General features: G+C 53.4%; 1 protein-coding gene across 1 annotated transcript; it reads left to right on the top strand.

Moving 5' to 3' along the window:
* Window positions 1-3,388: 3,388 nt before the first annotated feature.
* On the top strand, window positions 3,389-11,301 carry VSIG8 (V-set and immunoglobulin domain containing 8). Its single transcript, XM_084797048.1, has 7 exons — window positions 3,389-3,579; window positions 7,177-7,352; window positions 7,785-7,986; window positions 8,115-8,336; window positions 9,099-9,218; window positions 9,493-9,691; window positions 10,570-11,301. Exons 1-7 carry the CDS (start codon window positions 3,531-3,533, stop codon window positions 10,853-10,855), a joined length of 1,254 nt encoding a protein of 417 aa, XP_084653174.1. The 5' UTR covers window positions 3,389-3,530; the 3' UTR covers window positions 10,856-11,301.
* The last annotated feature ends 662 nt before the right edge of the window (window positions 11,302-11,963 follow it).

Below are 11,963 nucleotides of genomic sequence, written 5' to 3'. Positions count from 1 at the left end.
TCGGCGACCATCTTGTTTTGAAACCTGCGGCCTTCTCTACTGGTAGTTGCTCACTCCTGCTCTCCAATTCCTCTGAGACTTTTCTCTGCCTGGTAACTCTTCCCTGGATGTTCTGCGGGATAAGCTCTAGGTCTACACTGGGATGAGGAAGAGGGGGCAGAGGGGCTGGCTGGGAGAGAAGGAGGTCTAAAGGAGGGGGGGGGAATCAAGCTGTAATGCTGAGTCAGTCTTGAGCCTGTAGGGAGCCGGTGAGGGGGCGGGTCAAGTCGGGTAGCAAGAGTAGAGCTGGGGGTTTGTGTATAACTTCTGAAAAGGTGCTTTGAAGGATGGGGAGGCTGCCTGTCCTCCACAGGGGCTGGACCACATCTCCGAAGCTGGCTCTGGCTTCTCTGAGTCCTGTCTTGCCTCCTCCATTCCTCATGGTCTTTGTTCATTCTCTTCTAGGTCTTTGATTATTTATTTGTTTGTTTGTTTGTTTGTTTATTTCCTGTCCTGGAAGAGAAGCAAGTGTTATTACCCTTCTCTCCTGGACCAAAAGTCCAAGATTTTCTGAGAGCAGCCTGGACCTTTATGGGATCTGAAAGGGAAGTGTGTGTGTGTGTGTGTGTGTGTGTGTGTGTGTGTGTGTGTGTGTAGGAGGAGGAGGAGGAGGAAGAGGAGGAGGTTGGGAAGTTTAGGGTGGAAGCAGATGGTGAGGAAGGGCAAGGGAGGAATTAGGGTGCCTCTCAGGAGTGGGGGACCCTCTTCCTTGCTTGAAGATGAGGCCCAGAAAACCACTGGGCTGCAGGCTAGCCTCAGAAGGTGGGAACACAAGGCTGGAACTATGCCTGGCACCCTCACCCCACCACCCTTCCCCCAGGCCCCTGTGGCATAGGGTAGGGAAGGCGGACAGCTTCTTTTATAGGCTCCAAATTGCAAGCAGGTGACAATTAGCCTTCAGTAGGTCAAGGGGCACCAGAGATGATGCTCTGCCTTTTCTAGCTTTGAGAAACCCTTCATGACCCCCTCAAAAGTGTTTATCTAATGAATAGGTCCTTCTTTGTCAATTCTTCAAGCTCTGAAACTCCACAGTCGGGTCCCTTCTCCAGTAAAGCCCCCCCCCCCCCATGGGCCTCATGTTTTGGTGACAGAACCCCATGGGTTAGTCACAGCTTCCTGCATCTGTGAGCAGGACTTCAGAAGTTACATGTGTCATGGGATTAAGTTGCTCCATCCCCCTTTCATATGGGCTCCTGCACTTCTGAGTACCTCGCTCAGACACTGGGCACATCAGTATGTACCACCGGCATGCTTCCGGAGCTGAGCCAAGCCTGGATTTAGCAGGTGGGCGCTGGTATCTTTCTAAATCATAAAAAGTCAGCGTAGATTACTTTGAACCTGTTTGATCATATGTTTCCACTTGTGTTTTAACTTTCCTGACTTAAACCCTGAACTTAATTCAAGCCCATTTGTAACAAACCCTTGATTTACCCCAACCTGTGTTCCTAAGCATATCTGCAAATGACACTGCAAATGGATTAAAAAAAAAAAAATCATAGCACAAAGCCCAGCCTTAACTCCTAGCTGCACTTCTAGCTCCAACTCTTACCTTAATAGTGATCTTAAATTTAATTCCAACATCAAATCTGACCGCAACCTAATTCATAATTTCAGCTAACCTCAAATTTAACCCCAGGGGCAGCCATCACAGCACAGTAGCCCAAATCCAGAGCACAGATGAATCCCTCCAAGTCGGCTCTATCCCTTTCTATCCAGTCTCCCTCATGCTGGTCCTGCCTGCTTTCCCCTCCGTACCCCACTGACCTTCCACGCTTTCCTCTGATATGTAGTAGTCCATATGGCTACCAAGCCCTCTTATGTCCGGCTCTCCCAGCCAGTAGCTGCGACAGAACTGGGTCTTGTTTCTCTGTCTCCCAAACCTGTAGAATGGGGATAATGACCTCTGTTTTCCTGAAGGCTCAGGACAACTCCATAAACCTCAAAATACATAAGGAAATAAGGATAGGCACTGTGTACATCTGGTGGGCCCGAAGCAACCTATCATTGTTGGTAGCTTGTGTAAAGGATTTGTAACACAGAGCCGCTTGGACTCTTCTGCTTCCTTATTGTTCTGTCTTATTCTTCCAAGAGGGTGAGTCCTGGCAGCATTCCTGAGCCCCATAACTCTCCTCAAGGCTCTTCCCCCTCTGCCCTTCCTGAGCCCCAGGTCCTAGTGGAATCCAGAGAAGGTTAAGGAACTGTTCTGAACCCACTGGGCCAACCAACGGTGTGGCTGGCCCTCCCGCTCCTGCTGGATAAGACTCTCCCACCCCAGCTTCAATACACCTGCCCAGAGCCGTGCTGGCTTAGTCACTGTGATGACTGGCTGCCCAGCGGACAGTCCAGGCTTCCAGGGTCTTTGTTCTTAGGGGATTCAAAGCCCTGTTAACACCAGGCCTGCATCAAAACTTCCAGGGCCTGGCTAGGATACCAAGAAATCCCCGAAGAAGGCATACAGAGGGGCTCAGCCCTTCTCCTACCTGCATACCTGTGAGAGGTGGACACACTCACATGCCCTCTTGCCCTGCCCACCTCAAGCATCCACTCACGCTGCACAGTCCCTCACTCTCTCCCTTCCTCAGGCCTCAGTGGAGTGATTTAGATTTGTGTGGGAGGTAGGGATCTCGGCCCATCATAGTACCTCCTGATCTCTAAGATCCTGGAACTTGGGGGTGACCTTTTGTGCCAGCAAGGATGGAGAGACAGTAGCAGTGGAAGACCCACCCCTTCTCGTTTCCCTCTTCATCCCAGGAGGCCCCGTTCTCTTTGAAGGGTCAGAGAGAAGCTCCATTCCTTTATCTCACATTCCCTGGGATTTCCTTCCCTTCCCACGTCCCTGCATGGCACAAGGGTTCCTTCTCTGGTGCACTGCCTTTTAGACATGACCTGGACGGCAAGGGTTGCTGGAAAGGCTTGGGATCTGGGAATCTGGGTCTGCAATGGGAGGGTGGGTCAGATTCCAGGATATCTTTGGCCAGTGTTAACTCTTCAGATGCTGGCCGTCCTTCCTCCCCAAATCCGGCTTCTCCTTCCTCTTTACCACTTCCCCCAGGGAAGGAGGCAACAAATGAGTGGTGAGGGGAGCTCTGTGGACGCTGTAAAAAAATGGGGCAACTGTTGTCACCCCGAGGACTTGGCCAGGAGGAAGTGGAGGTTTTAACAGGTGCCTAATTACAAGTCCCCGCTGGTCACCCTGCACCACTCTTGGGACAGGGAAGAGCTTGGGTGAGGGCTGGGTAATGCCTGGGTAGGCCATCCTGTCACCCTGCTAATTAGGGCTACTTGGGCTCCTCCCCAAGGCGGGGACCAGGCCCCCTCCCTCCTATAGAAATAACTCCGGCTGCTCCTCAGCCTGGCACTTATTGCACCTTCCTGCCACCCCGGGCAGTGTCTGGGCCCTCTGCTCCCCCTCCCTTCACCTGCCCCTTCCACCCACCACCACCAGCCCACTGGAGCCTGGCTGAGGCAGAGGAAAGACCAAGCCTAGAGACATGGGAGTTCGAGGAGCATTCCATCTACTACTCGTGTGCCTGAGCCCAGGTATGGGGCTGGGCAGGGGCAGGGATGCCCAGTATCGTGACAGAAGGTCAGGGATGAGTGAGGGCTCACAGAGGAGCCTCACAGATGGTCCAAGAGGCCCTGGTGGGACTGTCTACCTTCACTTCGCTGATACCTATTTGGATGGTGCCAAGGGGGCTCCTCCCCAGGAGAGCCCCTACCCACACAGGCTTGTGGCATTGCCTGTGTACAAAGGCTTTGGAATAGCTCTTCATGGTAATTGATAGCCCGTGTAGCCGACATATGTGTGCAGGTTCCCTCTGTGCTTTTTCTCACTCTGGGAGCTGGAGCTGGGGCTTGCTTGGAGATCTGGAGTTAGTTGTGGGAACCGCAGGTGGGGTAGGAGTCAGGTGAGCAACAGCTCTGGGTGGGGGCTGAGGAGGAGCCTGTCAATGATCCGTTTCCTTTAGACAGGCCCTGTGCTCTTCCTTGTGGAAGGGCCAGCTCTCCCAAGTGAGAACATTGGGCAGGAAAGCTGTTTGTTGTGAAATGGCTCCACATGGGGGTGGGGGTTTGCTTCCATCAGAGCCAGTAAGAACCGAGGATTGGGAGCTCTGTCTGGGCCCCATATATTACAAGAGTCCACAGGTGATGCCACAGGTGATGCTGAGAGGACATGTACAGGTTGGACGGCAAACTCACAGAGCCCCTTAACCTTTCTGGGGGGCACTGCAGGGCTCAGGTTTGGAGAGTATGGCTGCCTGCCCAGGAGTGGGCAAGTCCCAGCAAGAGACATTCTGTTGAGTATTGCTGAAAATAGCGCGGAGCCCCTGCTGGGGTCTAGATGTAGGATAAAGGATATGAAGAAGGGGACTGGGAGGGAGACTGATTCATCCTGTTTCTGTGTATGTGAAGATGTGTGATTTTGTGTGTGTGCGCGCGCGAGCACACCTGCGTATGTGTGATGGCTACGTTTCTGGCAAGATGCCTGCTGGGCCATTCATCTGCTGAGAGTCTCCCAGGCAGTGCCCACTTAGGAAGCCCTGACTGTGCCAGGAGAACTGGGGCACCTCCGTGGGTGCTGTGCTGTGTGCGTGAGGGTGTGTGGGCCAGAGGCTTGCTGTGTAGAGAGCCATGAGCCAAAACTTTCTCCGAGCTGCCTCTTTCCTTCTCTTTTTTTCCCCATCTAGTCTGAAATTAGCTGGCAAATTCAGAATAGATTTCTTAACTGAGACCAGACATTCCCCACAGAGGCTTAGCCAGCCCTGCTGATTTTACAAGGGACAAATCATCAGTTCCTTGGAGAAGCTCTTTGACTTCCCAGTTCCCTCTCTCTCTCTCTCTCCATGTCTTCTTACATAGGACTGTTTTCTATACGGGCTTTCACCCCACTCTTCCCTCCACACACGCCTCCTTCTTTTACATTCCCTGGAAATCCTTCCCCAGTGTCACAGCAAGATAAACCAGAGAGATATGCCAATAGTTTCCCAAGGGGTGGGAGGAGGTACGAAAAGGCTGGGAGCCTTGGGAGGAGGCTGAGGAGCCAGGGTGAGGCTCCTTGGCCAGAGACAATTGAAGCAATACAGGCAAGTACAGGGTGGAGGCATTCTTCTCCAGCTTGTCCCTGGAAAGTCCCCCAAGCCCCTTTCCCTGAATACTTACCCTCTGCCTGGTTGGCCTCCTTGGTGTGGGGAAAGGGAATCCTCTCTGTTGTCAGCTGTTTCCAGCGGCTCATCCTCAGGGTGGAGCCTCTGCTCTCAGCAGAATACTGGCTCATCCCTGGCTCACCTCTTGACGCCCCAGGATCTGGCAGATGGCATCAGGATCCTTATCTTAGGGATGAGCTGGTATTCTCTTGGCCTAAGGCTGAAGGAGGCATCTCCAGGTCCCGTTAGAGTCCCAGAAGCTAGGCTGCCTGTTCCAGGTCAAGTCGGAGTCTATCAGGTTATGGCATTTGTGTGGGCAAGCAATGGTTTCCGAAGGGCAGGTCCGGTGACGCTTGGGATGTTGGGGGGAAATGTGAGGCCCTTGCTAGCTTCTTCAGAGCCAGGCTGCACCTGGAACTCAAAGGCTTCTGCAGATATGTCTGGTCTTGAATGGACGCGCAGGAAGCCACAAGAGCGTGCAAGGGGTGTGTCTTGGATTAATGTGTATTCTGTCTGTAAATGTGTCTGTGTATAGATCTGATAGTGTTTGTGTGTAAGAAAGAGGAGACTGCATGGGCATATAGTCACATTTTGAGGGCTTGAAAGAACATGCCTGTCTCTATTTGTTTCACCCAGGACAGTGTGTACCTCTGAGTGTGTGTGTGTGTGTGTGTGTGTGTGTGTGTGTGTGTGTGTGGCGGAGGAGTGGGGAGAGGTTCCCTGAGATTTGGGCCTGGGACCCCAAAGAGCATGTTTACCCAAAAAGGCCACCATAGAGAAGCTTGGTGAGGGGTTTGTAGAAAGAGTGTTGCAGAGACTGGGAGCTAGGGAGCTGGGTGTGTAGGGCGGAGCTCTGGGTTCACGCTCCCCCCCTTATTCTTCTTTAGGTCTAACCGGTTGGGGCCAGAGCTTGCCCTAGGCTTCAGGGGAGGGAGGGAGAGGAGCTCAGTCCTAAGCTTCCTGATCCTAGCTCCAAACCCTAGGCTCCTGCTCTGACTCAGTGGCAGGAGGGGCCTCAAAGGGAACAAGCAAACGGGAGAGCTACACTGGAGTCACACAAGGAGGATGACACACATGTAGCCCTGCAAGGCTCATTCTACATATGTAAGCTGCCATAGACAAACACGTGCACATGACCATGGCCAGGCTCTAGGCTATAGCCGCCCAGTGTCAGGCAAAGACACATATTGTCACGTAGAACACTTATAAAGTCAGCATACATTATCATACAGCACACACACACACACACACACACACACACACACACCCCACACCACGCCAATATGCACAGATATACTTAGCCTTATGCTTTTCAGGATGCAAAGGGACCTCAGCAGTCACTGTATTCACTTTCCTGTTTCTGGCTGAGTGCTTCACCTGACTCAGGTAGGGCCCAAACCCAGCCCATACAGGTGGCTTTTAAACAGCCTGTTTCTTCTAATAGAACATCTAACAATGCTGGGTGTTTCATGCACACACACACACACACACACACACACACACACACACACACAAATGCCCACCTACACCATCATGTAAATATGAAGGTAGACATTCTATATGGTCATATGCAAGAACATCTTTGCAGCTACAAAGACTCATAAACATATAATTCACATTTGTGTGTATATATACACATATATATTTGTACATGCAAATGCATAGTTATGTATACACATAAATATAACACAAGAGCTCCCTGTATGTAAACAATGTTCAAATGCACATCTACACAAGTCTAGAATATATATACAAGTTCACAAGGATACCTAGAGACTGCCATATGAATAAACAAACAATATAAATGTTGCTTATGCCAGCGCTCCTGCGCAACACACACACATGCAGACGCGCACGCGTGAAGACACATACACAGCCCCTCATGCCAATGGAAGCCCCCTGAGGTCTCATTGACAGGCAGCAGTGTGGTGGTGACTGACTATTCAAGCATTGTCTCTGTTCTCTCCTTCTCACCTGCTTTACCTTTCACCAGCACTGTTGTCTGCTGTAAGGATCAACGGGGATGGCCAGGAGGTCATGTACCTGGCAGAAGGTGACAATGTGAGGCTAGGCTGCCCCTATCTCCTGGATCCTGAAGACCTTGGCTCCAATGGTCTAGACATTGAGTGGATGCAAGTCAACTCAGAACCCTCGCATAGGGAGAATGTGGTAAGTGCTCGGCACAGGGTTCCCCGTACTCTGTGATGTCAGCCTGAAGGGAAGCCAACATCCTGAGGGATAAGGAAGGCAAATGAAGAAACCAAGGCCTTGAACTTCCTCCAAGAGCTCCGCAGATGCCACAGGGATACTGGGAATCAAGCCAGCCAGTCATTCTGCGTCCTCCTGCCCCATATCAAGGCAGTGGCGGCAGCGGGTGCGGTGGGTGGGTGGGTGGGGATTGTGGCCCCTGCCTTTAGAAATTCCAAGCCTGACCTTATATATTTTTTCCAGAATATCTAATCTCATTCTGTAAGGGGTCAGGGGGCCTGACACCATCATTCCCATTTTTCAGTTGACAAAACCGAGTCTTAGAGAAGGTCAGTGAAACGACCCTCCCCCTCTCAACTTGTCTCAGCAGCTGTTTTCATCTCTACTTCACAGTTTCTTACTTACCAAGACAAGAGGATAAGTCACGGTAACCTCCCTCATCTGCAGCAGAGGGTCCGCTTTGCAGCCTCAGACCCCAGCCAGTACGATGCCTCCATCAACCTCATGAACCTGCAGGTATCAGATACAGCCACCTATGAGTGCCGGGTGAAGAAGACCACCATGGCCACCAGGAGGGTCATTGTCACTGTCCAAGGTATGACCAGATTCTTCTGGGCTCCCCTTCCCCAGGCGTCAGAGCCGAGGGCGGATTGGCTACCGTGAGCCTGGCTCCGTCTGGCTTTTTGGCTGGATCTGGGCTTAGAATTGTCTGCTTTGTTACAGCACGCCCTGCGGTGCCCATGTGCTGGGCTGAAGGCCACATGTCAAAGGGCAATGACTTGGTACTGAAGTGCTTTGCCAACGGAGGCTCTCAGCCCCTTTCCTACAAGTGGGCCAGGATCAGTGGGCACAGTCACCCCTACCGAGCTGGGTCCTACCACTCTCAGCACAGCTTCCACTCCGAGCTTTCTTACCAAGAGTCGTTCCACAGCTCCATCAATCAAGGTGAGGGAGCCCAGACAAGGGAGAGTGTAGACAAGTAGGGCACTGGGAACTGGGGGGGGGGGGGCTTGCTGGGACTTCCAGGGTTTGTCAGTGGTATCCCTGTGAGACTGGTCCTTTGGGCATGTCCCGGCAGCTGGTATTGAGGGAAGGGGAGAGGGTGTGGCAAGGAGATGTCAGTCAAAAGCAGTATGATGAATTTGGAGAGAACATGGTCCGAGGAAGAGCTGGGCTTGAACCCTGGCTAGGATGCCGATTGGAGGTAAGCCTCAGGCAAGTGGCTTTAACACCTCTGTGACAGATGAAACCCAGGAATACTTCACTGGCATGTGGGGACTCGATGGGAGGGGCTTAGAGAAGCTGAATAATTTCCACAGTCAAAGAATAACAGAGCTAGGGGGTACCCCAGAGTTGCTCTGGTCTAACCTGGTCTTCCTTGTTCAAATGAGGAGACCAGTGTTGAGTCGCAATGTATTTCCCTAAGGTCACAGAGAACTAATGGCGACTCTTGTCTTCCTTCTGAGAGAGGCGCTCTTCCTTGTGTTTCTGTCTCAGCAAGGGGAGTATAGGACAGCTTTAGGGTGCAGTGGACCTGTGAATGCTTGGATACACCGTTCCTTGTTTTTTGTTTTTTTGTTTTTGTTTTTGTTTTTTTTTTTAAGTGTGGCATTCCATCCTCCATCCACAGGGGCTGGGGCAGGGTAGGCGCTCTCAGAGACCAGTTCTCTCTGTCTCAGTATCCCTCTGATGCTCCTCCGCTTTCAGGCCTGGGCAACGGAGACCTGCTGTTGAAAAGTATCAACGCAAATGACGATGGGCTCTATCAGTGCACAGTGGCCAACCACGTGGGCTACAGCGTCTGTGTGGTAGAGGTAAAAGTCTCAGGTAGGTACAACAGCCCTGAGGCTCCCCTGTTTGCTGTGGGATCGGGGTGGGGGGTTGGATTGGAGGTACCTATTTTGGAGCCTCAGCTGGTGGTCTCTCCACTATCAGGCTAGGCCTACGTCTGAAGCAGCTGAAGCCACCTGCAGATTCGCTTAACCTTCACCCTACACATCTTACTGGGCTTCCTGGGGGCCCTGTTTCCCCCACCCCCACCCCCAGACATCTGCCCTGGCGTGTCAGAAGCTTGACTTGCTGCTTCTTTTTCTCTCCACAGACTCCCAACGTGTGGGCATGATCGTCGGCTCAGTGCTGGGCTCTTTGCTCATGCTGGCCTGCCTGGCAATAGGCATCTGGGGGCTCATCTGCTGCTGCTGCGGAGGCGGCGGGGCTGGTGGCTCCCGCGGTGCCTTCGGCTACGGGGTCGGCGGCGGGGTCGGCGGAGGGGCCTGCGGCGACTTGGCTAGTGAGATCAGGTAAAACCTGATGCATGCTGCATGCTGCTGCACGGCGGGGGACCGGCGCCCTGTCCTCTTCACCCCTACCTGCCATCGGCCGGCTGGGAACCCCATTCCAAACCTGCCCGCCATCGCCATGGAGTGCTGGGACTTCAGCATGTCGACCTGCCCACTTGCCGCATGGCTTTTCTGTCTTTCCCCTTCCCGCTTCCAGTCTTCACCTCTGCTCCTTGCTTTCCCTTTCCTTCTTGTGGTCTATGCATGCCCCGGCCAGTCTGGCCTAGACTGTAAGCTCCTGGAGGGCAGGGACCGTGTGTTTCACCTCTCCTTTGTATTGCGCCGGCAGGAACCTCAACATGCTTATTTAAGAACAGTTAACACCAGTAGCGCTAACAACTTACATTAGAAGCAAACTAGAAATAAAAATAGAACAAGACTAGCAGTGCTAATGATTGCAATGCCTTGGGGACAGAGGGAAAGAAAGAAGAGTGAGGGACGGGAGGTGAGGAGAGCTTGCCAGAGCACAGGGTGAGGGGCTAGTCAAGAAAAGGAGGGACACAGTTTCCAGATCACTAAGGCTTCCTTCCAGGCAAACACTAGAAAGAGACCTAGGGCGCCTGACTGGGACTGCCCGCCGTGAGCTGGGACACTCGAGGACAAATCAATTCTGAAGGATGGGGATGGTGGCATTGAAGGCGCGGCAGGGTTGCTGGCCCAGGAATGTGCAGAGAAGATAGTAGATTGAGGTCCAGAGAAGGAGAGAAAGGGAAAGGTGAGGGGCAGATGGAGGGGGGCGCGGGAGATGATAGGTTGCCAAGAGCCCCCAGCTCTGCCAAGGCCGTGCCAACGCCGCGCCGTGGAGGAGCCAGCTCACGCGCCCGCCTGTTGTTTTCCAGAGTGGACGCCGAGGCGCCCGGGTGCAAGGCCAGCGGGCGCGGCAGCCGCGTCACCCACCTCCTGGGGTACCCGACGCAGAACGTCAGCCGCTCCCTGCGCCGCAAGTACGCGCCTCCGCCCTGCGGCAGCCCGGAGGACGTGGCCCTAGTGCCCCGCACCGCCTCCGCCGCCTGCGAAGCGGGCCCTTCCCCCGTCTACGTCAAGGTCAAGAGCGCGGAGTCGGCCAAGGGCGCTGACTGTGCGCAGGTCGAGCAGCGGTCGTGCAAGGACGGCCTTTTAGTGTGAGCGCGCAGCACCCGGCTGCGCCCCGGCTGGGAGGCGGTTCGGGGCTCTCCGCCCGCAGCTGGGGGACAGATTCAGGCTGGCAGACCTGGCTCTCACCGGCCGCCTAGCGGCGGAGAGTTCAGGGGCAATTTCCCTCAGAGATGCCTAGGAGGGCAATGCCTCCTCATCTGAAGTGGGAGCCAGGCTTGGGGGTGGGGATGGCGGGGGACAGAGGAAGACAGTTCACAACCCCACCCCACCCCACCCCACCCTGGCCCGGGGCTTCAGGGAGAGGAAGGGAGGAAAGCAGTCGTATCCCAGAAACGCAGAGGTACAAGCCAGGTGTCCCCAGCCAAGGCAGAGGGCCCCTAGCCGTGGGTAGGTGGGGGTCAGGTCTGTATTGTTCTCTGTGTGAGATCTGAGCTCCGAGGCAACAGTGTTAGCACAATAAAGAAGCTTAAAGACGACACTGAGGTGGCTGTCCGGTTCCGTGGCGGGCTGGCCATGGGATGGCCTGACAGGTTGCTCCTTGCCTCCTAGTCGAATCCTCTGCTTCCCCTTCCTATAGGGAAAGAGCCACAGCTGGAAGGCATGGATCATCTAGCCCTATTCCTTCACAGTACGAATGAGGAAGCTGAGGTCCTTCAGAACGGACTTTAAAATTCCCAACTCATCTTTCCCTTTTTAGTCTAGAAGAAGATACAAGCGGGAGTGGGTGGGCGTTAGAGCTGACACCTACATGATCCCTTACCATCTCGGCATCCTGTTTTCTCCTCCCATCTACTTAATCCGAACTTCTTCATCTCTCCCAGGTCTATGCCTCCCTTTCTAGCAGCCAGGAAGGGATCTAAACTCATTCAGACTCCGGAGTAGGAAGATCCGAGGACACTAGCTCAGTCCTCTCTTTGATGGAGAGATTTATTAGACACTTGCCAAGTGCCAGGTGCTTTCAAATATTTTATTTTACTCATCTCTTAACGTGAGTCCTGTGAGGTTGTGCGTCGTTCACATTTTACACAAAAGAAACTGAGTTTCAGGGGGTGAAGTATCTCAATAAAGGCGGGGGGGCGAGGGGAGTCAGTAATATGGGATTTGGTCTGGGGGACAGTTGACTCCAGGACACCAGGCT

The sequence above is a fragment of the Acomys minous genome (genome assembly GCF_964271855.1).
Source record: "Acomys minous genome assembly, chromosome: 1".
Taxonomy (NCBI): Eukaryota; Metazoa; Chordata; class Mammalia; order Rodentia; family Muridae; genus Acomys; species Acomys minous.
The sequence above is the reverse complement of the archived record's forward strand: the minus strand, read 5'-3'. Positions and strand labels throughout refer to the sequence as shown.